A 27,106-nucleotide genomic window follows, 5' to 3' on the forward strand; every position below is an offset into this window, starting at 1 on the left:
ACTGACACCTCGATTCGAATACGGACCACACCAACTGAGGGTTGCGAACCAACACCCATACTCGCACCCCCCCCCTTTTCTCGATTTCTCAGTCAATTGTCTCCGGCGCCGTCTTGGCTCCTTCCTCCGATCTTCTGCCCCTGCCCCGTGGATAAGCCAAACCAATCTAGACTGCCACACTCCAAGCTGCCTCGACTCCTCTTTCCTGCAGGACATCGCAATCGCTTCCTCAGCCGCACTTGGACCGACAGACCATCGCAGTCCATGCCCTTTCCACCACCACTCGCAGAACAACGAAGCTTCTCCCTCTCCTCCACGGCACGTATCTTAGGATATATCCCCGGAATCGATTACCCCTCCCTCCCCTAGGGCACCACTCGATAACGTCGGCTGAGTGACGACCCAGTCGTCCTTCGGCTTCCTGGCGCCGCCATGGAGAACGCCGCGCTAGCCATGATCCACCATGGAAACGACTTGCTTAACCGCGCCGGCGCCGCTGAACCCGCTCCAGAAAGACCGCCTGTGTACAAGGCGATCGGTATAGGGCTGGCCGTCGGGTCGGGTGCCTTCATCGGGACATCGTTCGTGCTCAAGAAAGTCGGGCTACTGAGGGCGAACGAGAAATACAACGAGGTGGCCGGCGAAGGTTACGGATACCTCAAGAACTTCTACTGGTGGGCCGGTATGATACTCATGATCGTGGGGGAGGGCCTCAACTTTGCCGCCTATGCCTTCACAGACGCCATCCTGGTTACCCCGCTGGGGGCCCTCTCTGTCGTCATCACCACGGTTCTATCAGCGATATTCCTCAAGGAACGCCTCAGCATGGTTGGAAAAGTCGCATGTTTTCTGTGTATCGTCGGCTCTGTGGTCATCGTTATGAATGCGCCCCATACCTCCTCGGTCAACAATATCCAGGAGATGCAGGGGTTCGTCATCCACCCGGCCTTTCTGACATACGCCGGCGTTGTCATTGTGGGCTCGGCTGCCGTGGCAATTTGGCTAGGGCCAAAGTACGGAAACAAGAATATGTTGGTTTACATTTCCATCTGCAGCTGGGTTGGCGGTTTGAGCGTCGTTGCGACCCAGGGGTTAGGCGCCGCCATCATCGCGCAGGCCGGGGGGACGCCGCAGTTTAACCAGTGGTTCCTCTACGTACTGCTGGTTTTTGTCATTGGGACATTGTTGACCGAGATCATCTACCTGAATGTAAGGAGTCCCGTGCCACCGCCGTCTATGTGTTCGACTTGCTAACCGAATCACAGAAAGCGCTTAACCTGTTCAATGCTGCGCTGGTCACGCCTACGTATTACGTTTACTTCACCAGCACGACCATCGTTAGTTCGGCGATCCTGTTCCGTGGCTTCAAGGGGACACCTACGTCGATCATCACCGTGGTCAACGGGTTTTTGACCATCTGCGCTGGCGTCGTCCTTCTCCAACTGTCCAAGTCTGCTAAAGACGTCCCGGATGCTGCCGTTTTTACCGGGGATCTGGACCAAATACACACAATCGCCGAGCAGGCTCAGCCCGAGACGGAGCCCAAGGCGGACGCCATCAGAGGAACGGCCGCTATTGTGCGGAGACTGTCTTCTGCCCGACAGAAAATGGAGCTTGACGAACTGAAGCGGATGCGCGAAGAGAAGCTTCAGGAGAGCCTCGCACCAGTCAGTGAAGACGGGACTCCGCAATACGAGTGGGATGGCATCAGGCGACGGAGGACCACAACAGTTAGCACCCACAGGTCCGGGACCCCGGCGACCACCCACCTTGCGCCCCCAATGCCACACCCGCCGCTAGGGTGGTCGCATTTCCCCACCGAGGACGAGCTCGCCGAAGCAAACAGGCCCGTCTCGCCCGGCCTCTCCAGCATCGTCGGCACTATACGCTCCAGAGCCCGCAGTGCCCTCCTGCCAGGCCACCCCGATTTCCACGACAAAACCCCTGACGCCCCCAAGGTGCAATCCCCGATGCACCCCGTCCAACTCACCTCTATCGCCGTCGCCGGCTCAAAGCCCGCCTCCACCGACGACTTCTCAGCCTCGGCCCGCCACGTGCAGTTCGGTCATCCCACCCGCCAAACCTCCGACGCCAGCGGCGATTCGTTCATCTCCGCACTCCCCCCAACACCACCACCCCATGCGACCGCCCGCCGCCAGTTCTCGTTCCAAAGCATGTTCAAACGCAGCCAGCAGTCCCACAGCAGAACCGGTAGCACCGACACTTCCGGCCACCACCACCACTCACGCCGCCCAAGCTCTACCCGCCCCACCTCCTCCCGTCAGGGCCCCCCGTCGCGGCAAAGGCGCGGCGCCACCGAGGAGGAGACGCTCGGTTTGGTAAAAGGCGACTCGAACTCGACCCAGGCGGACCCTAGCGCGCGCTCGGCGCCCGCGCTGCCCCCTCCCGAGGAGGATAGCGACGACGAGGACGACGATGACAGCTGGGAGGCCAAGGGGTTGACGAAGGAGGAAGCGTATCGCGACGACGCCGACGGCAGGGATAACAGGAGGAGCCCGGAGCTGTACGGCCACAGCATCACGCGCGGGTATGCCGCCGCGCCGGGGTCGAGTCCGCCGAGGGGGAGCCCGCCGCGATCGTGGCGGAGGGAGGATGATGGGGTTCTTGATGATGGGGAGAAGACGGGTGGCGGGCTGGGGAGTGGGGAGGCGGAGCGGGATAGGGATTATGATGCCGGGGTGGGGGAGTATGAGGAGATGAGGAGGCGGTTTGCGGAACAGAGGCGCGGGAGTGGTGACCATCAGGACGGATATGGGGATGAGGGGCCGGATGAGCCACCGCCGCCTCCGCCGCATGGGGGGACGTATCGCGGGAGGTCGGGAGGGTTTATTTAGAGCGGGGGTTGTTTGGTTTGTTGGATACGTGTTTTGTGAAGAGGTGTGGGATGAGTTATGATGGTATGAGGTATGATGTTCTCTTTCCTTTTTTGGGTTATCCATTCAGGATTTTGTTTTTGGGTGTTCTTGCGTGGTTGTGGTTGTTGTATCAGCATTCCTGGGGCAAGCGGATGGGTGGTGTGGGGGTTGGGTTTCGGGATAGATGGCGGCATATGCATGACTTGTATATACATACATTTTGCATGATACCTGTTGCATTGTATAATAGTGGCATACACGCGGATGCTATCATGGGGGTTTGGATTGGAAAGATTTCCGATGGTCTCCCTACAAACTTCAAACCATCCTACACAAGGGGACCGTGGCTGGTTAAATGTGCCATTCCTGCTTCACCGATGCAACAACCTTCACCCAGCCGACCCAACAACAGGCTTCCCGATCCCGAAACAACTTCCTTTACTGGGCCAGAAGCCTTGCTCAAGACAAACTCCGCGACACAGTGGCCATGGATCTCAGATGAGGTACCTTCACCGTGCCTGGCCGATACTCAGTCAAACAAACGCTCGCTCGCTCGCTCGCACCTGATCGGGAAAGCAACCTAGCTTAAACTGAACTCAAAACCATGGCCGTGCACCATAGCGGCCTCGCCTTCCCCGAAGAATGAGTATTCTGCCCCTGACAAGCCTTGAATATCTCGCCCGCCACAGTCGCACAGTACAAGCGCACTGCTGTCCCCTCCGGATTGAGATACACCCCACCGACCAACCCTTCACGAATCCGGGACGGGTTCCCTTCCCGAGCCAACGGCACGGGGTGATTACCCTCCCAGTCCTATCGCGCCACCACCCACTCGAACCGCCAACGTGCAGTTCCAGACGGTATGTCGGTGACAGATAACCAGTTCGCCCGCCGCTCCCCCACTCGTTGGCGTGGTTGATTGCCATAAGGGTTGCGTCGCTCTCGCCGGGGGAGAGAGCCGGAATGGTGTGGCCTCTTCGTAATACCAGTCTCCGTACAGCCGCCACACAACATGCCCATGCAATGCCGAAACGAGACCACAATGCCAAACTAAAAAACGCCATGCTATGCAACCTAAACCAGAACGACGGCAGTGTAAACCGCACCTGGCAGGACAGCCCCTACCAGTCTGCCGCCCAGCCGTTCTCCTGTAGGAACTCGTCGCAGGCCTGCTTGAGATCGAGGTTCGGCCTCAGCTCGGAAGCGTACAGCGGCTCCCGGGTCAGGGGATCTTGCGGCTGGCGACGCAGATGCTCGACGATGGAGGCGCGCTCGTAGGACTTGCCGGTTTTGGTCTGCCAGCCGACTGAGTTAGCACCTATGCCAACAGCGGGGAGGGGAGCGAGGAGCGACTCACAATAACCGGATCAACCATCACGCAGAAGCTGATATCGTCCACAGCCCAGTCCGGCACCTCCCTCCTCTTCTCAGCACTCGGACGCGCCTTCTCAAACACATCGCGCATCGCCTCCATCTTCTCCCGCCACTCCTCCTCCACCTCCCGTCTCCCACCCTCATCCAACCCCGCGGCCTCGGCCTCCCTCAGCGCGACCCCCCTCCTCTCCTCCAACAACCCCAGCACCTCCCCCTCCAACCCACTCCTTTCCCTGACCCTCCGCCTCTCCAACTCCTCCCACCGCTCCTTCTTACACCGCAGCACGTGCGTGGTGATCGGCCCCAGGCTCTTGTGGTCCGCCGACGACGCCACACACAATGCGTGGGCGCGCAGCGCGTGGCGCAGGGCGTCGTCGTGCGCCCGCAGCGCCAGGTGCGCCTGCGACAGCGAGTAGTGCGCCTTCATGCTGTCGGGCGCGAGGGCCAGGCAGGCGGCGCCGTCGGCCACGGCGCTGTCCCATTGGGAGAGGCGCAGGCGCGCCATCGCGCGGTTGGTGTAGAGCGCGGGGTTGTGCGGGTCGGAGATGAGGCTGTGGTGTGTGGTGGGAGTGTTAGAGGGGGGTGGTTTGGAAAGGGGGAGGTTTGGGGTGTGGAAAGGGGGGGAGGCATACGCCTGGGAATAAAGGGCCTCGGCCATCACGTAGTCGCCCGCTTGGAAGCGGCGGTTGCCCTCTTCTTTGAGTTGGGTTGGTTTCGCCATGTTGGGTCGTCACGGCATGGCCTGGTGGAATACGTTTCTGGGTGAGGTGAGGGCGCAGAGAGTGTTGACTGCTCTACTCTGCTCTGTGTCGGGATGCTCGGCCCGGCCCGGGGTTGCTCAATCAAATGCTGTCGAGGTACTTCGTAGGTAGTTTTGGGCTTCGAGGATGAATGCGCCGCTACGAATAGTGGTCGCGTGTTCGTTGAGTCGGGTGTCGCTCGGGGTTGTAACAGGTGGGAATCGGAATAGTTTGAGGGTAACTCTGTGTCAAGCACCAGAGATATTCCGCAGCAAACGGAAGGCGTTTAAGTTAACTATGGCTCAGGTCGCACCCCCTGATAAGGGTTGGCTACCGGTGTTCGGGCAAGCTGGCACAGCTCTGGTGGGGCATCGCGGCTGGAATCACCCCGCGAGAAGCACTCCGGCCGAAGAGTGGGGGCCCACTGCCGCTCCGATTTGTCAAGGCCGGGAAGATTCTAGAAGCCGAACTCTCCGGTCGAAACTCATCTGAGAAAGCTGGAATGCTCTGCCATCTTTTTGAACAGCCTAGGGGAAGAGAAGTGACAGGTCTCGCTCGATTTTTAAATTATCCGTGTTTCACCTAGCCTTTGAGCGGATAACAAGTGAGCAAAAGCCAACATCTGTAGGTTCCGTATCTCCTGTGTAATGTCGGGCATTCATTCAATCGGAGAGTCCCGCCATTCAGGTCGGATTCCGCTCCTTGTCAACACAACATGGATCCAATGATTTCAGACAAGCTCGGGTGAGTTACCCAACGGTCGTCTCTCACTCTTCACTTTCAGCACATCAATCTCGCCTTGGCAGCCAGGCTCAGTTTAACAGCTGACGTACCTACCCAGTCCAATTCTCTGAATGATGATGCCTTGCGCAGGGTGTTTTCCTCTCAACTCAAACTGGGTAGGCAGTTGGCTTCGCGTGCAGGTCGCGCAACCAATTGCGTGGCTTTGCAGGCAAGGCACTCTTTGACAGCGACAGGCGCCAGGCACCAGGGTTCTGGCTGAGCGGGGAAGAAAACCAACACCATGCCAGATACAGGAGAGAGTTGAGAGGAAGTGAATGAGATGAGAGGGGCATGAGATGCGTATAATTTCACTCGTCGCGACTTGCAACACACAACAAAACACAATAAGAAAAAGAAAAAAAACACATTTCCCCTTACACACCCCAACCCACCATCACCATGGCCAACCCCACCATCAACACGGCCTCCTTCAGCCGCTCTGCAGACTCCCAGCTCTCGTCGCGCTTTTTTACTCTTCCTGCTGAGATCCGCAACCTGATCTACCTCGAATTCTGGAAACTCAACTCAACCCGGCAGCACATCGTGAAATACGAAGTCCCCAACGAGGAGCACCCACAAGGCGTCACCGAGCGCTGGTCGCATGTGCCCTGTATCACGGACCCATGCGCCCCGGACGCCCGGTGGCCCGAGTACGCCGAGAGCAAGCCCACGTCCGATGAACGGCAGGTCTGGGCCAAGCGGCTCAAGAGCTCGTGGTGTCTGCATTGGGCCTGCGAGGAGCACGCTGGAGATGTCGTTGGGCCCCCCGTGAGGAACGGGTCGAAACTGCCCAAGGAGAGCAACACGACGGCCGAGGAGTTGTCCGAGGAGGCCGAGCCTGCTCAGGTTGACACCGGCGAGGATAAGACTGAGGACCCGGCTCCAACCAAGACGGGACTCATGAGCCTCCTCACCACGTGTAAGCGGATGTGAGTAGCCAACAACAACTACCGACCTTAGCGTCATTCCCCATAACGACCAGATGTTAACCCCGTCACAGCTATCTCGAAGCACTACCGTCCCTCTACGCCAACACCACCTTCGTGCTCACCAACACGCCGACGGCAGTCGACTTCCTGACCAGCTACGGCGACGACCCAGAGCGGTACCCGATCCGGTCCGTCGAGGTGTGCATCCGCGTGACCAACCTGATCACCGAGATCTACTACCCACCATCCGGGGGCGGCCGCGACGAAGGGCCCCCCGCCATCTTCGCGGGGCGGGCGCGCCCCACGCTGTCCATGACCAACAACCCGTGGCGGCACCTGTGCGACGGGCTGGCGGCGCTGGCCCAGCTGCAGGAGCTGCGCGTGTGGCTGGACTCGAGCGACCTGCGGCCCTGGCACAAGCGGGTGAGCGAGACGCGCTTCTTCGCGCGGCTCTTCGACGTGCGCGGGCCGGGGCCGGAGCGCTTCGTGCTGGCCCTGCCGGAGCTGCCCGAGCGCCGCGGGCCCGACGTGCACGACCTGCGCGACCAGTACCTGGAGGGCGCCAACCTCGACGGCGCGCCGTTCACCGTGGAGAGGAGCCCGCGCCCGAACAACTGGGGCGTGCACCTCCGCAACATCGTCAGCATCGGCCCGCACCCGGGCGCAGCGCAGGCGGCGTTGGCGGGGAACGGTGGTGGGCAGTAGGGGTGGGCGTGTTATCATGTAGATCATAGAGAGAGTGAACTGTAAAATGCGAATATCTTCAGACGTATCTACTCAAACCACTGCATGCGTACAACTTCCACCAGCGGAACGGAGCCCAAAACACACGATGTTTTCGCGATGTTCACCACCAACAAACCAGTGCGATCCATCAGCCATCTGCAAATTGCAAACAACCAAGTAAATTGTTCCACCAAAAAGGCCCAAGGCAAAACCAAAATCCCGGACAGACAGGCCGGTTCCAGCGCCTCATCATGCCCTCCCAAAAAAAACAGTCCCACCACGCCAGAGGTGTATGTATAAGAAAAGGAGGAAGCAGAAAGAAAAAGGATGTACAGCCGGTCGACCAAGCGAGTGACAAGAAGGTTTTCCAAACAAAATATGCCCACCCATCCATCCAGCCATCCCATCCCGGATGTAAACCAACCAAAAAAACAAGAAAGAGTCCCCAAAAGCCCAAACCATCGTACCCAACACCCAGCGGTATCACACGCCCGCCTCAAACCCATGCATGACACCGGGCAACCCCATCCCCGTAACGCCAACCAACAACACAACGCAATCCAAAGACACGGCAAGACGCCGACACTATTTTCCCTCACCACCCCCCCTAGTCATCAAAACAAACCACCACCTCATGTCCCACCACCGGGACACCAACAAACAGACAGACACACACTCAGTAAGCCTGCCCCGGCGCGGGGCTCACATCACCCTCGCCATCATCATACCCATCCGACCTCCACCCCTGTTGATGCTGCTGCTGCTGCTGCTGCAAGCGCGGACTCGGCGCCCGCCGCGCACCAGCACCACCACCACTACCGTTAGCAGGACTCCTGGGCCGCCCATAACCATGATGGCCACGGCCATGGCCATAGCGATCGTCCTTGGCGAGGGGCACGGGGGGGAACCCGCCGGCGGCTGGCGACCTTGGCCTTGGGCCGTTGTGGTTGTTGCCGTTGCCGTGGCCGTAGTGGTAGGAGGGGTTGACGGGGGGCCCGCCGCGCTGGTTGCCGCCCGGGTGCGGGAGGTTGGGTTGTTGGGGGCGGGGCTTGACGGGGCGGGTGGAGAGGCAGGTGCGCGGGACGACGCCCTGCTGGGAGCGGTCGAGGCGGATGCAGAGGGCCTGGTTGGGGGTGTTAGTATATACGTTATAGAAGGGGAGGGAAAGGCGGGGGGGGGGGGGACATACCCAGCCGTCGTCATACTCGTGGAGCAGGCGGACTAGTTGCCCCGCGTACAGCCCCATCTCGTCTTGCAGCGTCGGCTTGAAGTCAAGCTGCACGCGGTGCACGGTCGACTGCGAGGGCCCGCCGGCCGCCGCGATCTCTGCTGCGCTCGCCGAGGGACCGGGGGACTGGCCCGGCGCCACCGAGTGCACCGAGAACTCTGTCCCTGACGGGCTCGGAGGCACGGCGTAGAGCGGCGAAGGCGGTTTGGTCAGGTCCAGGGGCTTGGGCAGATCCTTGCGGATCGAGGTCTTGCGCGTGAGGTTCGAGGAGACGCCGAGCTGCTGGCGGTGGCTGTTGTCATCGTCGTCGCCGATGATGGGCGAGACAGGTTCCGCGATCGAGTCGGGCGTTGTTGCGACGCCGACGCGGTGGTCGAAGGAGCCCATCGAGCTGATGGGGCTGACGGGCTCGTCGGGGAGCCGGTGGTTGTCATGGAAGGGGTTCGGATGCAGGCTCGCGCCTGTGTCGGGCCGGCTGTGGTCGCCGTGCGGGCTGGCCATGGCCGAGCGCGTGGTTGGGCGTTCCCAAGCGCTGCCGCCTGTCGGGCGGCTCAATGCCGAGTTGGAGACCGGGTTGAGGGTCAGGGCGATGCCTCGGCTCTGGCGCCTCTCGGCTTGTTGGGCGCCGAAGTTCGGAAGGAACTGCGTAACCGGGCGTAGGCTAAGGCGTGGGGCCTTGTTCGGGGGTGGCGGCCGGATTTCGGCGCTATCGGCGAAAGGCCCGTTGATCTTCTCGTCGTCTTCGATCTGCTGCCTCCGCCTCGCGAGCTTCTTCCTCCGCGAGTTGAAGATCAGCCACAGGAGGATAAAGATGGCAAGAACACCCGCCAGCGCGCCGATGACGATACCAGCTGTGGCCGCTCCGCTGATGTCGCCGGAGTCGCTTTCGCTTGGCTCCGCTGTCGTTGACGGGCTCGATGTGCTCGCTGACGTCTGTGCTACAACTCGGCTGGTAGTGGCCGCGGTCGTCGTCGCTGCCGTGTCAATCGCAAGAGCGGTCGACTCGACTTCGCCGGGTGGTGCACTGGGGATGGCACTTGGCAACACCGCCGAGGGAAGCGTTGTGGTGCCATCAGCCCTTCGAGTTATCCTCGGTGGGCTGTCTGGAGATGCAGCCTCACTCCTTTTCTCCTGACCCGAAACGAGCATGTCCCTAACCTCCTCCTTCACCACGTCCCACAATTCTCGCGCTACCATCATCCTCGTTGTGCGGTGCGTCGAAGCGCACTGTCTGTCCCTTTATCGTCCTGGTGTTGCTGCTGATCGGTTCGAAACTGCCCGCCAAATCCCCACTCTTGAGAACGATAATCGCTTGCGTCCACAAAGCATCCAGCCCAAGGAAAATGACTCGGGTGTCAAGTTATTGCGGGGATGGGTATGAAAAAGGGGAAGGAGGACAAAGAATGGATGGCGGCTGCGTGTGTTGCGCGCGGATAAAGCGATTCGATCGGAGTTTCGAGAAAAAGAAGGAACGTATAGTTGGTTATCGCAAAAAAAGAAGGCGACGAGAAGATATCGAGTCTCAGCCAAGCATCATATCACACAACAAAAAACCACCGAAGGGCTGGGGAAGATGGTCGCCGATGGCAAGAGGAGACGTCCGCGCGATGTGGGAGAGGAGTGCTGCGAGCTGCTGGGGAGATGGGGTTGTTGGCGCTAAGGAAGAACCTGGGTGCCCTGCTCCCTGTAGGTGACGGGCAAGAGCGTGGGAGTGTGGGAGTGGGCTGCAGAAGAGGTGGAGGTTTGGTTGCACCCAGCAAACCGGGGTCCCAGGGATCAGCGTGCGAGTTGGGCGCCGCTCATCCTTCGCTGACAGGGTCCCATCAAGATGGGAAACCGTGGCCCTGCTCTTGCAGGCAGCTGGCTCAACGAATGACTGCTGCGCCGCTGGCGAAGCTGCCGTTTACAGGAGAGAAAAACCAGGATCCGTTGGCTCCTGACTGCTCGTAAGCTCCGTTCGCTTCCCTTTGCGCCAACAACCGCAACATCGGAACCACAACGTTATTGATTTTTGTGTACAGTCGGGAGCAGGTTTCCGCATGGCAACAACAGCCTGCGTCCATGGTTCGATGTTTCGAAACCAAAGGCACCGCTGCTCGTCCGAACTGAATCCCGCCCGTGTTGCTTGAACGGGACCCGTTTTGAGCGTCATTTCAGGGACCTGTTTGTCTTGATTGGCCGACCCGTCAGAAGCGAGATTGCCGGCAAGAACGCCATTGGACGGGTAGGAAGTGGATCTGCAAACCCCCGCCAGTGTAAATTTGGCAGTCCGTTCGTCTTCGCAACTCGGTCAGGCCGGGGGTCCAGGTCGAGGAACGCATGGACGATGCGAATTGCGACATGCCTTCCAGAACCGGCTCTAGTGCAAAGTCTTCTTCAACGCCTAGGTAGGCAGGGTCTGTGGGGAGACCTTGTCGGCGTCACCCGAGTAAGATCAAATGGCGGTTTTGAATGGTTGAACATCACTTTCATCTTGACCCTGATGTGCTGGAGGAAACCGGTGGCTGAGCCAAGCTGAGGGAGGGTCAAATGCAGCTCAGCTGCAGCGCCGACAGTTGCTATTCTCAGCGCCGCCGTTGGTTGGTGCCTCCTGAGAGACACATACTGTGGTACAGTCAATCCGCAACTGATCCAAGCTTGCGGGGCCAAAAGGATTTTCGCAACAAGACGGCAAACCACTCAGACAATGCTGTGGTACCGATCCCCAAGCAGATCTGTTCAACACCAGATGAGCGATCACCGGTGGGATACAAACAGCCAGCATCGGTGACACAAGGGCACTACGGCGGATTTGAAACAACCGTGGCTTGCAACGGCGCGCGGGAAAGAGAGACACTGTGGATTCGTTTTTACCCCGCCACGGTCGCGTGAGTGGAGAGATGACATTTCGCTCAGCCCTTCGAATGACCCTGGATTTTGATGGAGAAGAGAGCTCAAACGCAATTCGGCAACACGAGCCGCCACGAGCCATCAAGTGCCGGTGTTTTTGTGTCGATCCTGTCCAGCTCTCTTTCTCTTTGCTCGAGCACCTCATGGACAAAAAAAGCCGAACTCCAAGTGCAGATGTCGGCAATGGAAACTTCGAGTCCTCAGCTGGAGGAATATAACGAAAGTCATCCTGAAGCCCAAAGAAACTCTATTTGCTCCATTTCCTTTACTTTTACACTCTTTCTTTCATTTGACTTAGTTTTCTCGATTTCTTTTCATTTGTTCTTTTTGCTTGATTTCTTGCTTTCTTTTCGAGTTCGGCTTTTTTTGGCCAGAGGGTGTCGAGGTTTGAGACAAATTCGCCCCAAACTTGAGAAACCGGCAAACGGAAGGAGGCACAGCGACAGCTCGACAATCACTTCCATCTATGGTAATTTTTACCGCCGATCACACCGGGGACCGAGGTTTTGTGGCCGTTGTTGCAGCTCTCTTCATCAGGACAAATGACAGTTGATGGCCTTTGCCTCTATTCCGAACATCTGATGAATAAACTACAGACAGCTCAAGGGAATCGGAACAATGATGCTGACGATTGCTCCGTTCCCAATCTATCACTGACTCGCTGTCCATCCCAGCCCTGACTTCGACGCCGATTTTGTGATGTTTCCGTGAATGATACATGGATATCCGTCTGCTTCCGAGACCAAACTCTTTTCCATAAGGGCGGTATTTGTATCTGCCGGATTGAGGTCATATACATCTCTACATCAATGTACATGGTGTATCTCAGAGGACGGTTCTGGCGTCATCGCTCGACGTCACCCCTCCCAACGCCCAAGAAAACCCGGTTGCGCCGGCCCTGTAATTTCTGTTGGTGTGGTACATTGGGGTGACGTCGCGCGCTGAGCCGCCTGCTGAGCCGCTTTGGGGTGGTTAAGATGGCCCAGCGACCGAAAGGAACTTTCAAGTTCGCGGCGCGAACCAATCCCCGAGAAGCACACCGAGTTGGGGGTGAAGTCTCTCCTGGGCATTATTGGCTTGGGCCCTGGCCATAAGCACCGTGTGGCTGCTGAGGCCAGTACTGCTGCCCTTGCTGCCCTTGTTGTTGCGGCTGCTGATACCCGCCAAAGAAGGCTGCGTTGTATGCACCCGCCGCGGGAGGTGCCTGCGGCGTAGCCCCAGGTACCGGCCATGCCGGAGTCTGAGGGGGGACAAACGGCTGCGTATAACCAGTTGCATGTGCGGGCTGTTGGGGAGGGGGTGACTGATGGTGAGTAGTCGTCTGAGGGTACTGGTACTGTTGGCCCTGGTTTTGGTTCCAGGCCTGATAGTTAAAGTTGAAGTTGGCTGCAGGGGGTTGATGGTGCGGGACGGGGACCTGTGGTTGGGCAGGCGGCGAGTACGCGACGGGAGGGGGCACATAGGGAACATGAGGCGCCGGCCATTGCCCTGCGGGCGTTGGGGGCTTTGCGCCGAAAGGGGGAGGGGGGTAAATGAGGGTTTTGGGGGGGAGGCGGCGGGACATTGGGGAAGGTCGTCTGGGGCGAGGCCGCGCCGTCCCGGCCGAACTGTTGATACGAATTGCTTCCGTTCCCACGTGAGCCGTGTCTCCGGTCGCCACCCCGATGGCCACCGCCACGTTGATTGCGCCCACGGAAATCACCCCGTCCTCCACGATGGGCTCCGCGGTGACCATGGCCACGGCCGCCACGAGGCGGGCTGAACCCGGCCTCGGGTTTCGGGGGCAACGGGGGAAGAGACGGTGGGCCACCTTGGCCATACCCAGCGGGCCGAGCCAGGGGCTTGTACGGCCCGTCCTCGTCCTCGTCGTAGTTGAGGCCGGAGCCAGCTGCCGGGTGGGGAGACAGGGTATGATTAGGCGCATTGCTCTGCTCCCGCCCGCCGCGGCCCGCCTTGCCTCCCCGCCTCTTCTGCTTTTGCGCTCTCTTGTACTCGGCTTCCTTCTCGTCGTCAGAGAACTCCATTTCCTCGGCAGGCAACTCCTCGTCGTGGAGATTGCTGGCGTCGGTGCCCCTGGCTTCCTTCAGCGGCTGTGTAAAGACGTAGTTTGCGTGCTGGACCGAGTAGTAAATAGGCATCCCGGCGACCAACTCGAGGCTTTTGATGTCATCCTCGGTGGAAAACCCGACCGTGTACATGGGACTCCGGACATTCCCCAAGACTTCGGCGAGTGCGCCAATGACGGTTCGGTCTTCCCGGCAGAGCACGGATCCCGAATCCAACACCTGAACCTCGCCGGGCGTTTGCGACTTGATAACGACGGTGGTCTCGACGATGAACTCGATATTGCCCAGGCGCTCGATCCTCATCTCCGGTGTAATGTTGACATCGGGCTTGGGGATCACTGCCTCGACTACCTCGTTCTTGGTCCGGAGTGCTGCACCGGTACCCTTGGATTTGCCGTTCCCGTCGCCATCTCCATCGCCATCACCATCCGCGGCCATCAGGAGACGGGCTGTCTCTTCAATGCCAAGGAGCGGGTAGCTACCGCCGTCTTCCGAATCGTCGTCCGAGTCGCTATCCGAGCTAGAAGACTCCGACGACGATTCATACGGCGATGAATCAGCCTCCCATTCCGGCTGCCCCCCCTCTTGCGGCGCATCTGGCGCGTTCTGCTGCTGCGCTGTATTGCCCCCATCCTCATTCTGAGCCGGCTTGTCGGGCTCTGCAATGTGCGACATCATGCCGTCAAGCGCAGCCTCCAGGGCATGCGTAACATCCGGGCTTGGCGCGTCGTCGTCCGTCTTCATGTCGACATCGGGCGCCTGACCTTCCACGACCTTCGGTTCTTGGTCGTGCATCTTGGTATCTTGCTTCGGGTCTTGGTTTGTAGACGAAGTGTTGGTATTGCCTATGTCGAGTTCCATGCCATCAACCATCTTGTCTGCCGCTGTGCTATTTTCTGTCGCCACCTTTTCTTGCTTCTTTTCTTTCTCCCTTTTCTCCCACTGCGCATCCCCGTTAGTAGCGCCCTCAGTGATCGTATCCTCCTCCATTATACTTGCGGCGGCGGCGATAAGATCCGGCGCGAAGTTTTCGACAGGAAGTTGCTCGTTCGGTTTCGCCTCGCCCAGGCCAGGAATCTGAAAAGGTACCCCCGCCATCTTGTCGACCGGACAGCGAGCAGGTCTCTGCCGGAACTGACGACCAATGGCAGGTCTTGAGAATAAGTCTTCTTTAATGGAACCCACAGGGCTCAAATACACCAGCAGTGACGCGTGAACCGTCTCGCAGGAGCGGGTAACCTGAAAAGATCGAGAGAATCGATAAGCCGCAGTCCTTCAAATTCCAATGGCGATTAAATCTTGCAATCCCAATGGTAATAAAAAAAGGGTGAAATAAGAGGTGCAGTGGCAAAGAGAATACCACAAAATATCAAAAAAGACCTGTCAAAGCATGGCCAACAAGTAACAACGAACTCTAGGGACCGGAGTCTGAAGATTTGGATTCCAAATAAATTCTGGATCTGGAATCTGAAAAAGTTCACGCCTCAGGGTGGGATGGACTGCACATGCACGGGCCATGACGGGAGCGCTATTCCTGGCATGGCCTAGCGTCTCTGGGCGTTCTCAAGCTTCGCTCAGTGGGTGCAGCTCTCAACAACTCCCGATCCAGCTCCAACATTTTTCTGGTGGTGTTGAGGTCATTGCCATTGCCAGTGCCAGTGCCGGTGCAACCTAGAACTGTCAATCCCCCAGGGCCAAAGCCAAAGAAGGGACCACACCACCAAGCACAACCATGGCTCCCAAAGCCACGCCTAAGGCTGACCCCAAGGCAGCGGCACCAAACGAAGAGAAGAAGGCATTCGTGCATCCATCCGCTAAACATGCTCGTAAAAAGTAGGGTTGCATCATCCATCTTCATGTCGCTCTGCTGCTGCGCGCACTCACTCACTTACAGCGCTTGGGGATGACTGCAGCTAACAGACCATCATCTCGCAGGGCTATTAAGAACACCTTTGCAATCGAGCCCATCTCAGCTTTCTACATCTTTCTGGGCGCCAACCTCATAGCGGCCCTCTTCGCTCCGATCCAGGATTGTGACGAGACCTTCAACTACTGGGAGCCCACCCACTACCTCAGCCATGGCTATGGCTTGCAGACTTGGGAGTACTCCCCCGATTATGCCATCCGCAGCTGGCTGTACATTGCCATCCACGCCCTCGGTGCCAACATCCGTCGCCTGCTGCCGCACTCGACCAAGGTGGCCGAGTTCTACTTCCTCCGCTACCTACTCGCCTTTGCTTGTGCCCTCTCCCAGACGCTCATGTGGAGGGCCGTCTGCCTGGCACTGAACCCGCGCGTCGGCCTCATCTTCATCATGGCCCTGATCTTCAGCCCGGGCAACTTCCATTCCAGCACCGCCTACCTGCCGTCCAGCTTTGCCATGTACATGGCCATGGTGGGCGCTGCGTGCTTCATGAACTGGCGCGGCGGCCTGAAGACGTCGCAGGGCATGTTCTGGTTTGCATTGGGCGGCGTCCTCGGCTGGCCCTTTGCCATCGCCCTGTGCGCGCCCTTCGTTTTCGAGGAAGTCTTCTTCGCCATGCTTAGCGATAAGGAGCGCTTCTTCGAGTCGTGTATCAGGCTTGTACGCGGTGTTGTATCGACGCTGGTGTTAGTAGTGCGTGTGCCCCCATCCCACATTCGTGTTAGTCACTTACTAAGACCACATCAAGGCCGCCGACACCGCCATCAACGCCTTCTTCTACCGAAAGGTTGAGATCGTCTCGTGGAACATCATCAAGTACAACATCTTCTCCAACACCGGCGGCCCCGACCTCTACGGTACCGAGCCGTGGACATTTTACTTCAGAAACCTCCTCCTGAACTTCAACATCTGGTTCATCCTCGCCCTCCTCTCCCTCCCGCTCTTCATGCTGCAGAAGCTCTTCTCCCGACGCAACGCGGGCGAATCCTTCCAGTCCGGCCTGCGCACCGTCGTCTTCCTGTCGCCCTTCTACACGTGGCTCGCCATCTTCACGCTGCAGCCGCACAAGGAAGAGCGCTTCATGTACCCGGCTTACCCCTTCCTCGCCCTCAACGCCGCCCTCGCCCTGCACACGCTCCTGACCCTCTTCGGCAACGCCAACCCGAAGGCTTCCCTCGTCGGGCGCATCCCGGCCAAGCTCAAGCTCGCCGTGGTGGCACTCGGCCTCGGGGCGTCGGTCGCCACCGGCGCGGCGCGGATCTGGGGCCTGCACGCGGGCTACCACGCGCCATTGTCCGTGTACGGCGCCCTGGCGGAGGGCGGGGCCGCGGGTGCCGGGCCGGGCGACACGGTGTGCCTGGGCAAGGACTGGTACCGGTTCCCGACGTCCTTCTTTTTACCGCGCGGCATGCGCGCCAAGTTTGTGCGCTCCGAGTTCCGCGGCCTGCTCCCCGGCGAGTTCTCCGAGGCCCGCACCGGCTTCGGTTTCTGGAGCGGCACCTGGCTGCCTACCACCGGCTTCAACGCCCACAACGAGGAGGACGTGGGCAAGTATGTTGACTTGAGGTCTTGTGTGTTTTTGGTGGATAGCCACTTCCCCGAGCGGAGTGCTGAGGAGGCGCTGCCGCCGAATGAGCCGGATTATTCCAAGGATGTGGACCGTTGGGAGGAGGTTCAATGTCTGCCGTTCTTGGATACTGAGAGGACGCATTTCCTGGCGAGGGCGCTGTGGGTGCCCGATTGGGAGGTGGTGCCGGAGCGGTTCAGGAGGAAGTGGGGGAAGCATTGCCTGCTGAAACAAAAGAAGTAGGATGTGCGACGATTAATGACTGCGGTTTGAACGTGATGTGGTGGGAAAGGGATAGATAGATGTTTGGTGGGTGTTTTAGTTAGCCGATAGGATTAGCGGGAGCCAGCACAATGATGTAAAGAAATGGGATTGTCTTGAGTTGGTTATCATAGCCAGGGATGTGACCTATATTTGTCGTTCAGGGAGGTAGGTATATATATGTGCGAAGCAAGTGAGCTCTCTTCCTTCACCATATCATCATCGTCCGACCTCCAACCCTACCCCAACCTTCCCCAATAGTACAGATTTATACACACCAGCTGGCGAGCATCTAGGCTAGGTATCTAATAACCCTCAACCACTCGGCATCCCAAAACGACTACCCAGTAAAGTCAGCAATTTGCTCCCAGTAGAGTAATCAAAACCCCCCGGCGCGGGTCAGGCGACTCGGGTGAATTATCAAACACGGAATCATACATACCACCTCGCAATGGTCGAGCACCATCTCCTGGTAGTGCACCGACGTCTCCGCCGCCGTGTCCTCGTCCTCCTCAATGACGTTGATGAACCCGACCGAACCCCACGGCTCGTCTGGCGCAGCCATGTCGGACTCGTCCGGCAGCCGCCCGGACGCGGGCCACCAGGCACGTTTCTTCCCGCTCCAGCAGGCGGGCGGGAAGTTGAGCCGCACCTTTTGCGGGTGGTCGTTGTACGCGCGGATGACGCGCAGCCCGACGGGATGGTTTTGGACCTGCGGCGGGTTCGGGGGGGCGTCGCCGCCGCCCGCGGGGTTCTCTGCCTTTTTCGGGGTTTGCGGGCCCGCTTGGGCTGCTGGAATCGCGTGTTTCGCTTGTCCTTCGAGTGCAAGTTGTCCCTCCGTGGCTGAGGTGGGGAGGCGCTGGAAAACGAGAGCCTGGAAATCGACTTGTCTTCCGATGCAAACTTCCTGCAACTTGGGCACGGCCGCGAAGAGGGACGTGGCCATTTGGCGCCAGCGGTCGGACGGGTCCAAGGGGAACATCTTGGCGATACGCATGTAGTTTTTGGTTACGGGGTGGTAGATCTCGTCCGTCAGGGCCAGGTGGCGCAGACGCCGGAGAGGCGCGAAGAGCCTTGCGACATCCTATGATTTGGGTGACTTGTTAGTTCTCAGACAACGCGATGTAGTTCAGGGAGTACGGGACCGGGCAGCCAAAAAAAAGACACGGGTGCAGATGGCGGCGAGGAGCTCGCTATTGAATTCACTTACGTCGGCATCCATGCGGGCTACGTCTGTGCCGATGCAGCCTTCGAGGAAAAGCCGCTCGATGCGGGGGAATTGTCTGACGACAGCTGTTTGGGTATGGTTAAGCCGGTGTTCTTTTCGTACGCAAGGTTCTTCTTATGGCGAGTAACGTACCTCGGATGTCTGCGGCAGTCCATCCTCGGGTGGTTGTTTTGAAGATGGACATCGCCTTGAGATGCGGAAACCCTTCTTTCAGCATCTTGAACTCCTGCGACAACTTGTAAGGCGGTCCTTGTCCCGTGTCTCCGTGAATATTGAAATTCACTGCTTCCAGGTTTGGGAAGCACCGGAAAATCTTGCTGATCTGACTGGCTGACCGCACATAGAGTGATTTAACGGTAGGAAATGGAGACTGCCAGGTCAGGTTGAAGTATTTCCGCCAGAGCGGCTCCATGCCGTACTTGCCATTATCTGCCACAAGCCGTAGGTCTGTGAGCCTCGGCATTTTGGACAGCAGGAGACTCAATCTCCGGAAGAGATCCGGTTCTAACCCGAAAGGCACACCGCGACCAGTCCTGGAGCCGGGTCCGGGCCCGATGGTTCTAATCGAGAGGGATCTGGCTCTGTTAGCTCCTCAACCGACAGGAATTAGAATCGCAGGTGAATTACTTGGCTCGTGGGAGGATGTGCTGCCCCTCGGCGCAAATATTGCGTAGATGGCTTGCCAAATTGTATTCCTTTTTCCACACCCGAACGCGATGGAATGAGACTTTCAGGCAAATATCCCGGAATGTTCGGTTTACCAGGGACAGGGCCTTGACGCCTGAGTTATTGTGTTGATCGAGAGGTGTGCTCTCATCGAACGGCGTTGCTAGCCACTCAGCGATCATATAAAGGATCTCAATGGGCAAGCCCATCAAGTGCGTGTTGCAGTTTTCACGCATCATCTTCGGAGATCTAGAGCGAGTTGGGTCGCTACGCGGGACGGGTGCTCGCGATGCGAATGGTGTTCGTCAAATGTCAGTCGACGGATCGCTTTGCACTCATGGCTGTCAACGAGAAAGCCTTTACGATGTGGGGGAAGCCATATGGTGGGACTGAGAATGGGAAAAGGTTTCTGTTCAGCACTGTGTTAGAAAGTCTGCGCTAGTTTGCCAGCAGTACCTAGAAAAATGTACTCTTTACTAGGTACAAGAGAAGTGGGCTTGGTCAAACACTCCGGATGTGATGCTGATCAAGGGAATGGATCCGGTTGAATACTGCGAACAAGTATAGTTCCACAGTCTTTTTGGTTTAGGTCTTCGCCTGAGCGGGAATTCATTCGATGGAATGACCATGTGAGGCGGTCGTCTCATGGGCTTTTCGGCTAGCCGCGCTCTAAGGCACTGTGGTCGGATCCATCGAGTCCCTTATCGCAGCATGGCCGCCGCGTAGAGAGGCTAGCCATGTCACACTGACTGCTGGATAAGAAAACAAGTGATGATTTGAAATTTGTTGATGGGTTGATATCAAAGGAAAATGGTAGGCCCGTCCCTGTTTCTTCACCTAGCCCTCAGCGTGGCTGAAGATCAGTGCACGAAGAGAACTCGGATCAAGGGACCTGGCGATGCATCGATAAGTACCACCTAAGGTATGTAGTTTCGAAGTGTATCCTTCTTGCATTAAAAGTATTAGAAGTCGTTACCAGTCTTTTAAACCCAGCGTCATGATATTTTTCCCTCCCCGGAACCAGCCAGTACGGGATATTAGGGTGCACGCCAACTATGGCGGCTACGAGAGGGTGGTGTTCGGAGGATGGAAGGGCCTGTTCCACCTGAGCGTTCCCTCGGACCAGACTGTTCGAGTTTCGTCAAAACATCGTCACCCCAACCATCCATGCCCACCCGACTAGGAGTGGTATCAACCACGCCAGAAACAGTGTCCACCGCGTCCGGTCCACAGCACGCAGTCGCATCCACTTCTTGACCCGCGTCTTAAGCATCCTAGCGTGCGGACACGTGCTGGTGCCATAAATCAGACAACCGAGCCCCGGCCGCGATTCGCACTCGATGTGCTCTCTCCTCCGTTGCATCAATAGCCTGTTTCCGGTATTAGCCGCTGTGGCGCTCAACGGCCGAGTGAAGGAGCCGATATTGAGAAGGAAGGAAGCAAGTGGCGTGAATAGGCAAGGAGTGAAGGAAATAAAAACAAACAAGGACATACTTGACACTGCCCCGGCAAAACCTCAAGTCACTCCCCAGATCACAGCGCTGGTGACTGGGGCACTCCAAATGTAGTAACCGCCGTTCCATGAGCCATTCCACTTTTAGCGTCACGCCTGTGTCGACAACATTGTAGAAGTAGCGGTTGGTATGTTTGAGCGACAGCGCATCGGGGTAAATGAGATGCTCCGCGATGAGGAGGTGGATCTCGGGAGGGAGGCTTGCGAAGGTTCGGCGGCGACGTTTCCGAACTAGAACCGCGCGCGAACTCGGTGATGGCGTGGGAAAAAGATTATCCTCGGCTGTGATATTGAATTTTTGAGATTCGGCCGACGGTCTCTCGAATCCGGCCGGGGCGGGTCGCCGGACACGGCGGACGAGGGATGTCATGTTGGCCACGGTTGTTGGCTCAGCTCGTCAATTGCGGGGCAGGATTCGGGGAGTTGAGTGGGTTTCAGCCGAGGCGGGGAGGGCCCGGGCAAGACGACGACGACTCGGGCACGGGGACTTTTGTGCGGTGCGGTGCGGTGCGGTAAGGCGCGGCGCCTCGGCGGCGGAGGAGAAAAGAGGTGGACGGATGGTCTTGGGGACAGTTCTGAAGGCTTTTGTTCATTCCTGCTAGTTATTTCGGAGGAAGTCAACGTCTCGAAACACAGCCGCGTTCCATGTGGCCTTTTGGCCGCCAGGCCGGTCGGTCAGCCCTGGCGATGGGCGATCCCAGATCCGGGAACTGGTTGCCCCGGCCAGTGGTCAGGTCAGGCTTCTTTTACCCCTGTTAGGCACAAGCCGGTGCCTGGCTAAACCTAATAGGGAGACTTGACAGTGGTCAGTTGCGTCATCTTCAGTGACTGGCTGTTGCAGGCTGCAGCAAAAGCATGCCAATACGAAGTGTTGGGGTCGCGGATACTTTGTCGCCGAGTCACAAGATCAACGACCTGCAGCATTTGATTGACAACGTCGAGGGGAGCCGATGTGGTTTGAATCACCATCACCACCAGTCAGACTGCGAGACTGTCCCTGGCTTGGTGGTGCTTTTTTTGGCACTGTTGGTCGGTGCGTTTGTCAGCACCGACGCTCGGCGTCTTTTCAGAGCAAGTTTTCTGGGAGTTGCAGCTGCAGCTCCATTGCAAGGAGGAGAGGATGACTGGGGTTTCCACTGCAGAAGACGACTTAAATCTGCAGGACTCAGGGGGACGCGCAGAGCATACCTTCAAATAGTACGCAAAGGCGCACAAACGCACGCAGTTGCGAATCACCAAATTCGGTTCCATCGCAACAGGGGTGAGTTGAAAGCTTGGCGTTTTTGAAACGTCGCCTTCCCCCACGTGAGCACGCGCGCGGGCGGGCTGCTGGAGTGGTGGGCCTCGCTCACTTTGGACAAATGAGGGGCAACCTGATCCGAGGCGACCTGAGGCAAGGCTCCCTCTGCCGGGCCTCGTCTTGCAGCTTGCAACATTTTGCATCTCGATTGCGTCTGCACATAACAATTCGGCTTGCAATTATGGATTAAATTTGCTAGAATGGCTGGCTTTGCGTCGGACAGCGGGAGCGAGTATGGCTACGATTTGACGATGTCAGATGAGGAGCAGGTTTGGGCGGTTATTGACGAAATCGCCCCAGTGTCGCCACAAAATCGGCCCGTCGCCCCAGCAGCCCCCGACATCCCAGCTCCCCGAACAAACACTTCGACTTTTGCAAGAAACACAATCGCACCGACCCCGTTCGACCCCGACATAAACTCCGACATCGAGGCCGAAGCCAGTCTTGTTGAGGAGGTCGTTGCTGCTATCACCGAGGACGATCTGAGCTTGGATTTTACGGAGCTCCAGGAAGACGACAACGATGCCTATGGGCGGGGCCAGGGCACTGTGTATCGGCAGCATTCCGCCTCACGCAACGGTACGCCGGAGAGTTGTCATAGAAGGCTGGCGCCTTCACTTGTAGGGGATGATGGCGGGCTTGCCTCATTCGTCTCTACGACGAAGCCTAGGCCTATGCCTACGCTGCTTCCAGGCCCGGACGTTAGCTGCCCGGACTGTGAGTTGTTTCCGACCGCCCGCTTGCGCAAAGTCGTCTAACTGACCTGGAGCGATTAGTGAGTCGTGCGCTATCCGATGCCCAAGAGGTCGCGCGCCCGGAAAACCCCAGACCTAACGGCGCGACGGGCCAAGACAAGCGGTCACCCCTGTTGCGTTTTCGCACGTTCCCCATGAAGCCCTTCTCCGTGTCGGACCTGACGGCCGGGTCGTGGTGCGAGCTTCAATATTTTTACACCCTGACCCGGCTTCCGGGCGGCAAAAGGACACGGACGGCGGCGATGAAACGCGGCACCAAAATCCACGAGAAGCTAGAGCGCGAGGTCTTCAAGCCCGTCGAGGTGGTCATCGCCAAGAAAGAAGACAACTTCGGCCTGAAGATTTGGAACATGATCCAGGGTCTGCGCGTACTGCGAGACCAAGGTTTCACTCGCGAGTTCGAGGTCTGGGGTATGGTTGAGGGCAATTTGGTTTGTGGTGTCATCGACGGATTGAGTTCTGAAAATCCCGATGCGGAGCTGCAGGAGGATGTCTTGAGCACCCGTGGGAGCAGTCAAGGCATCACAAACTCGCAGCCGTACGAGCTGAGCACTCCGAGTGATTATGAAATCTTCATTACCGATGTCAAGACCCGGAACAGCGCCTCTCCACCGCCGCAAGCACAGGTCCGGGTCTCGCTCATCCAGCTCTTTCTCTACCACCGGTTCCTGTCCGATATGGCGTCCGACAGGCTGGATTACATGCGCGTGTTTGAGCGCTACGGCCTCAACCCCGACGAGCCCTTCTCAGACGCCTTCCTAGCACAGATCGGCGCGGTCCACGACGAAGTTTTCACCGAAGCCGACGCCGAGACCGAATCCACGCTCAGCAACAACGAACCCACCGATGTCGACTCCAACGCGGATTTTGTTTCGGCCCCTTCCAGCCCTTCACAACTCTCCTTCGCTAGCTCCTCGGAACCAACGCTGAAATACCGCACCCTCCGCACCCTCGTCCCCCTCCTCAAGTTCGAATTGGCACTCACCTTCCCCCGCGGCGCGTCAGACCTCGGCAAGATAGTAGCAGTCGAGTACCGCTACCGCGGGCGGGATCCCCCACCCCCGGACCCCACCACCCCCCTCCCCACAACAGCCACCGACTCGGCCACCAACCCGAACGGCCTCGCCCCCGACGAAACGGACCCCCTCCCCCTCCCGGCGGCGGCAGCCGGTCCGAGCCGCCGGCGGCAGCGCCCCGACCCGGGCCCCGAAAACAAAACCGAGCCCGAGCCCGGCTCCGTCATCTGCACGCACACCTTCTTCGTCGAGCCCGAGACGCTCGACCTGTACCTGGCCGAGACGATGCGCTGGTGGAAGGGCGAGCGCGCGCCGCGCGGCGTGGCCCTCGACGAGGCCGGCTTCAAGTGCCGCTCGTGCGACTTCCGCGACGCGTGCGAGTGGCGCGCCCACCTCGACCGCGAGGCCCTGCGCCGCGCTAGGAAGAGGAAGAGCGAGCGCGAGGAGGCCGCGGCGGCTGGGTTGGTCGCGGTGGCTGAAAAAGTTGGGGTGGGTGTGGGTGGGGGGGATATTGAGGATGGTGGTGGTGGTGGTGGTGGTGGTGGTGGTGGGCCGTCGAGGGGGGAGGGGAGTAGACGGAGGGGGAGGCCGAGGAAGGGTGAGAGGGAGAGGGAGATGGAGAGGCAGAGGGAGATGGAGAGGGAAAGGGAAAGTGAGAGCGAGGCGGCGGCGGCGGCAGCGGAGGCGGAGGCGGAAGTGCAGGTAGAGGTGGAGGATAGGGAGGGGGTTAAGAGGGGGAAGGGGAACGGGAAGGGGAAAGGGAAGGGGAGAGGGAGGCCGAAGAGGTCTAGCGAAATTGGGGGTGTATATGTCTAAGGGAGTGAAGCGGCAACAGCTCAAATTTGATGACATCTCAGGTTCATTCTTGCTAATGCAAGGTGCCGGGATGTTGACGGGGGAGATGATTGTCATGCTCTATGTGCATGGTTAAATATCAGCCAGATACTACAGGTTATGGATCGAACTGAACACAGGCGAGGCTTGCCCATTTATGGAGCATGCCAACAACACTGGGCGAGATCATCATCAAACACAAACACTTGTCTCATCACGGTTTTAAATGCAGGAAAGTAAAGAGGTATCGAGGCTCTGCCTATGGAAAAGGCCCAAGCAGTCATAAGAGAAGCATTCCATCCCCAACCCGCTGATAGCACCATGGTCCATTGCAAACGACAAAATGATAGAAAAGTGATTTGAGTTCATGTTGCGCTAGATGCCTAGTAGCTCCGCCCGAACATGCACCACTGCTCCGCCAACCGGCTGCACTCGGGGCTCAGGCACTTGGTCTCGCCCTTGATCAGGCCCTCAGGCTGGTCAAAGGGAATGCACAGCGACTTCATGCCCATGGACGGGGCCTTCTGGCCCTCGGGGGCGTTCTCGGCGGCGTCGTCCGTCCGGCCGGCCGTCAGCTCCTTGATCTTGTCCTCGCACGCCGGGACCAGGCAGTGCGGGATGATGACGACGTTCTTGGCGTCGAGCGCGGGGACCACCTCGTCCCACTTGGTGATCTGCAGGCGATGCTCCCGGTACGCGGCCTCGGCCTTGTTGTACATATCCTGCTGGATGGTCTCGAGAAGCTCGGGGATCTTGGTGGTCAGCTCGGTGAGCGGGATCGTGCCCTTCTCGCCCGTGTCGCGGCGCGCGTAGCTGACGACTTCCTTGGCCGCGTCCTTGGGGCCGAATTCCAGGCGGAGGGGCACGCCCTTCAGCTCCCAGTCGTTGAACTTCCACGCCGGGGTGTAGCCGTCGCGCAGGTCGACCTCGGTGCGGATGCCGGCCTTCTTGATGGTGAAGAAGATCTCGTCGAGGTGCTTGAGGTGCTTCTCCTTCTCTTCGGCGGTCATCTTCGCGGTGAGGCCGACCGGGATGAGGATGGATTGGATCTTGGCGATGCGCGGGGGAAGGACGAGCCCCTTGTCGTCACCGTGGATCATGACCATGACGCCGATGACACGTGTAGACAGACCCCATGAGTTCTGCCAGACGTTGATGTGCTTGCCCTTCTCGTTGGGGTCCTCAACCGTGATGTCGAACATCTTGGAGAAATTCTGCCCGAGGCAGTGGGATGTGGCACCCTGGATGCCCCGCCCGTTTGACGGGATGTATCCCTCCACCGTGGTTGTGTAGTAGCCACCGGCAAACTTCTCAGCCTCGGTCTTCCTGCCCCGCACAACCGGGACGGCGAGCAGTTGTTCGTAAATACCGGCGTACAGCTCGAGAATTTGGAGGACCTCCTCCCCCGCGAGCTGCTCGGTTAGATGGGCGGTATGGCCTTCTTGCCAAAGGAACTCTCTGGCTCTGAGGAAGGGGGTTGTCTGCTTGGCTTCCCAGCGGACGACCGAGTTCCACTGGTTGAGGCGGAAGGGGAGGTCGCGATGGCTGCGGATCCACTTGGAGTAGTCTGTTCGGTTCGGTTAGATGGGTTGGCGTTAACGTGAGCGAGGGTCACTCACAAGGGTACATGACCGCTTCAGAAGTCGGACGAACGGCGACGGGGACCTCGAGGTCCTTGTCACCACTATTGAAGGTCAATCTCATGCGTGCAAATGTGGACTGCACTGTTGTTTGACTCACGCCTTTGTTACCCACGCGAGCTCGGGAGCGAAGCCCTCAACGTGGTCCTTCTCCTTCTCCAACGACTTCTGTGACAGGAACATGGGGAAGTTGGTCTCCTCGACACCCATTGCCTCGATCCGCTCCTGGAACCACTTCCGAATCGTGTTCCAGACGTGCATGGTGGCCGGGCGCATAATGAAGAAGCCCGAGATTTCGGTGTAGTATTCGATCATCTCGGCCTTGAGGACGACTTCTTGGTACCATTGCGAGAAGTTTTCCGTCTTGGAAACGGTGATGCCGATGATGTCGTCCGTCTTCTTGCCGCCAACAACAGGGAGAGACGCCTGCTTTGCGGCCTTCTCAGCCTTCGCAGCCGCCATCTTGGCCTGCTTCTCGGCCTTCTTCAGCGCGCTCTTGGACTGTTCCTTTCCGTCCTCCATGGTTGCTGTGGTCCGTGAAGATGCAGGATCGAGGAATGGGTCCGAGACGTCGAGGACTCCCTGGAATTGGCGAATTTATTAATGCCCAACTGTGACACGATCCGGGAAGTGAGTCAAAATTCCGGAGGGGGAGACGCGGGCTGCTTTTTTGATGCCCCGCACTAGCCCGCTATCAACTTCAAAACGAGGGGCAGCGTGGGCTGGGCCGCGACTGATTGCCAGGGGCCTTGTGGGGTCACCAGCCAATAACAGTGTCGGATCCGCGTTGA

The 27,106-nt window shown here is 58.5% G+C and overlaps 10 protein-coding genes across 10 annotated transcripts; 4 read left to right on the forward strand and 6 right to left on the reverse strand.

The window, feature by feature from the left end:
- Positions 1 to 324: 324 nt before the first annotated feature.
- B0H64DRAFT_185433 (magnesium transporter NIPA-domain-containing protein) lies at positions 325 to 2,998 on the forward strand. The gene is made up of 2 exons (XM_062798989.1): positions 325 to 1,209; positions 1,266 to 2,998. Exons 1-2 carry the CDS (start codon positions 433 to 435, stop codon positions 2,853 to 2,855), a joined length of 2,367 nt encoding a protein of 788 aa, XP_062657879.1. The 5' UTR covers positions 325 to 432; the 3' UTR covers positions 2,856 to 2,998.
- Positions 2,999 to 3,997: 999 nt separating this feature from the next.
- B0H64DRAFT_443443 (uncharacterized protein) lies at positions 3,998 to 4,971 on the reverse strand (the record flags this gene model as incomplete). Its single annotated transcript, XM_062806709.1, has 3 exons — positions 3,998 to 4,171; positions 4,234 to 4,801; positions 4,883 to 4,971. 3 exons carry the CDS (start codon positions 4,969 to 4,971, stop codon positions 3,998 to 4,000), a joined length of 831 nt encoding a protein of 276 aa, XP_062657880.1.
- A 983-nt stretch (positions 4,972 to 5,954) lies between these two features.
- B0H64DRAFT_185516 (uncharacterized protein) lies at positions 5,955 to 7,672 on the forward strand. The gene is made up of 2 exons (XM_062798991.1): positions 5,955 to 6,702; positions 6,774 to 7,672. Exons 1-2 carry the CDS (start codon positions 6,173 to 6,175, stop codon positions 7,405 to 7,407), a joined length of 1,164 nt encoding a protein of 387 aa, XP_062657881.1. The 5' UTR covers positions 5,955 to 6,172; the 3' UTR covers positions 7,408 to 7,672.
- A 350-nt stretch (positions 7,673 to 8,022) lies between these two features.
- On the reverse strand, positions 8,023 to 10,076 carry B0H64DRAFT_185506 (uncharacterized protein). Its single transcript, XM_062798990.1, has 2 exons — positions 8,618 to 10,076; positions 8,023 to 8,551 (listed from the first exon to the last, which is right to left on the reverse strand). Exons 1-2 carry the CDS (start codon positions 9,854 to 9,856, stop codon positions 8,105 to 8,107), a joined length of 1,686 nt encoding a protein of 561 aa, XP_062657882.1. The 5' UTR covers positions 9,857 to 10,076; the 3' UTR covers positions 8,023 to 8,104.
- Positions 10,077 to 11,084: 1,008 nt separating this feature from the next.
- B0H64DRAFT_400555 (uncharacterized protein) lies at positions 11,085 to 11,928 on the reverse strand. The gene has a single exon (XM_062804072.1). It carries the CDS (start codon positions 11,688 to 11,690, stop codon positions 11,193 to 11,195), a length of 498 nt encoding a protein of 165 aa, XP_062657883.1. The 5' UTR covers positions 11,691 to 11,928; the 3' UTR covers positions 11,085 to 11,192.
- A 190-nt stretch (positions 11,929 to 12,118) lies between these two features.
- On the reverse strand, positions 12,119 to 14,709 carry B0H64DRAFT_463158 (Gar1/Naf1 RNA binding region-domain-containing protein; the record flags this gene model as incomplete). Its single annotated transcript, XM_062807581.1, has 4 exons — positions 12,119 to 12,931; positions 12,993 to 13,303; positions 13,334 to 13,659; positions 13,693 to 14,709. 4 exons carry the CDS (start codon positions 14,707 to 14,709, stop codon positions 12,615 to 12,617), a joined length of 1,971 nt encoding a protein of 656 aa, XP_062657884.1. The 3' UTR covers positions 12,119 to 12,614.
- A 511-nt stretch (positions 14,710 to 15,220) lies between these two features.
- B0H64DRAFT_343698 (Alg9-like mannosyltransferase family-domain-containing protein) lies at positions 15,221 to 17,494 on the forward strand. The gene is made up of 3 exons (XM_062801286.1): positions 15,221 to 15,444; positions 15,547 to 16,228; positions 16,284 to 17,494. The coding sequence occupies exons 1-3, from the start codon at positions 15,344 to 15,346 to the stop codon at positions 17,343 to 17,345; spliced, it is 1,845 nt and encodes a 614-aa protein (XP_062657885.1). The 5' UTR covers positions 15,221 to 15,343; the 3' UTR covers positions 17,346 to 17,494.
- Positions 17,477 to 21,140, reverse strand: B0H64DRAFT_343701 (uncharacterized protein; the record flags this gene model as incomplete). The annotated part of the gene is made up of 8 exons (XM_062801288.1): positions 17,477 to 17,703; positions 17,806 to 18,447; positions 18,574 to 18,656; positions 18,724 to 18,961; positions 19,028 to 19,151; positions 19,219 to 19,506; positions 20,175 to 20,310; positions 20,738 to 21,140. The coding sequence occupies 8 exons, from the start codon at positions 21,138 to 21,140 to the stop codon at positions 17,656 to 17,658; spliced, it is 1,962 nt and encodes a 653-aa protein (XP_062657886.1). The 3' UTR covers positions 17,477 to 17,655.
- Positions 21,141 to 22,031: 891 nt separating this feature from the next.
- On the forward strand, positions 22,032 to 24,906 carry B0H64DRAFT_463173 (exonuclease V). The gene is made up of 2 exons (XM_062807582.1): positions 22,032 to 22,787; positions 22,847 to 24,906. The coding sequence occupies exons 1-2, from the start codon at positions 22,271 to 22,273 to the stop codon at positions 24,655 to 24,657; spliced, it is 2,328 nt and encodes a 775-aa protein (XP_062657887.1). The 5' UTR covers positions 22,032 to 22,270; the 3' UTR covers positions 24,658 to 24,906.
- On the reverse strand, positions 24,577 to 27,039 carry B0H64DRAFT_425234 (uncharacterized protein). Its single transcript, XM_062805677.1, has 3 exons — positions 26,416 to 27,039; positions 26,295 to 26,359; positions 24,577 to 26,242 (listed from the first exon to the last, which is right to left on the reverse strand). Exons 1-3 carry the CDS (start codon positions 26,835 to 26,837, stop codon positions 25,059 to 25,061), a joined length of 1,671 nt encoding a protein of 556 aa, XP_062657888.1. The 5' UTR covers positions 26,838 to 27,039; the 3' UTR covers positions 24,577 to 25,058.
- Between the last annotated feature and the right edge of the window lie 67 nt (positions 27,040 to 27,106).

Source organism: Chaetomium fimeti (genome assembly GCF_033439085.1).
Source record: "Chaetomium fimeti strain CBS 168.71 chromosome Unknown B0H64scaffold_5, whole genome shotgun sequence".
NCBI classification, from domain to species: Eukaryota; Fungi; Ascomycota; class Sordariomycetes; order Sordariales; family Chaetomiaceae; genus Chaetomium; species Chaetomium fimeti.

Coding starts and splice junctions, on each gene's coding strand:
- B0H64DRAFT_185433 (XM_062798989.1), top strand. CDS start 433: ATGGAGAACGCCGCGCTAGCCATGATCCACCATGGAAACGACTTGCTT. Junction 1,210..1,265: donor CCGAGATCATCTACCTGAAT/GTAAGGAGTCCC, acceptor ACCGAATCACAG/AAAGCGCTTAACCTGTTCAA.
- B0H64DRAFT_185516 (XM_062798991.1), top strand. CDS start 6,173: ATGGCCAACCCCACCATCAACACGGCCTCCTTCAGCCGCTCTGCAGAC. Junction 6,703..6,773: donor CTCACCACGTGTAAGCGGAT/GTGAGTAGCCAA, acceptor ACCCCGTCACAG/CTATCTCGAAGCACTACCGT.
- B0H64DRAFT_185506 (XM_062798990.1), bottom strand. CDS start 9,856: ATGATGGTAGCGCGAGAATTGTGGGACGTGGTGAAGGAGGAGGTTAGG. Junction 8,552..8,617: donor ACGAGTATGACGACGGCTGG/GTATGTCCCCCC, acceptor ACCCCCAACCAG/GCCCTCTGCATCCGCCTCGA.
- B0H64DRAFT_400555 (XM_062804072.1), bottom strand. CDS start 11,690: ATGAGGTGCTCGAGCAAAGAGAAAGAGAGCTGGACAGGATCGACACAA.
- B0H64DRAFT_343698 (XM_062801286.1), top strand. CDS start 15,344: ATGGCTCCCAAAGCCACGCCTAAGGCTGACCCCAAGGCAGCGGCACCA. Junction 15,445..15,546: donor GCTAAACATGCTCGTAAAAA/GTAGGGTTGCAT, acceptor ATCATCTCGCAG/GGCTATTAAGAACACCTTTG. Junction 16,229..16,283: donor TATCGACGCTGGTGTTAGTA/GTGCGTGTGCCC, acceptor GACCACATCAAG/GCCGCCGACACCGCCATCAA.
- B0H64DRAFT_463173 (XM_062807582.1), top strand. CDS start 22,271: ATGGCTGGCTTTGCGTCGGACAGCGGGAGCGAGTATGGCTACGATTTG. Junction 22,788..22,846: donor GGACGTTAGCTGCCCGGACT/GTGAGTTGTTTC, acceptor TGGAGCGATTAG/TGAGTCGTGCGCTATCCGAT.
- B0H64DRAFT_425234 (XM_062805677.1), bottom strand. CDS start 26,837: ATGGAGGACGGAAAGGAACAGTCCAAGAGCGCGCTGAAGAAGGCCGAG. Junction 26,360..26,415: donor CTCGCGTGGGTAACAAAGGC/GTGAGTCAAACA, acceptor GACCTTCAATAG/TGGTGACAAGGACCTCGAGG. Junction 26,243..26,294: donor TGAAGCGGTCATGTACCCTT/GTGAGTGACCCT, acceptor CGAACCGAACAG/ACTACTCCAAGTGGATCCGC.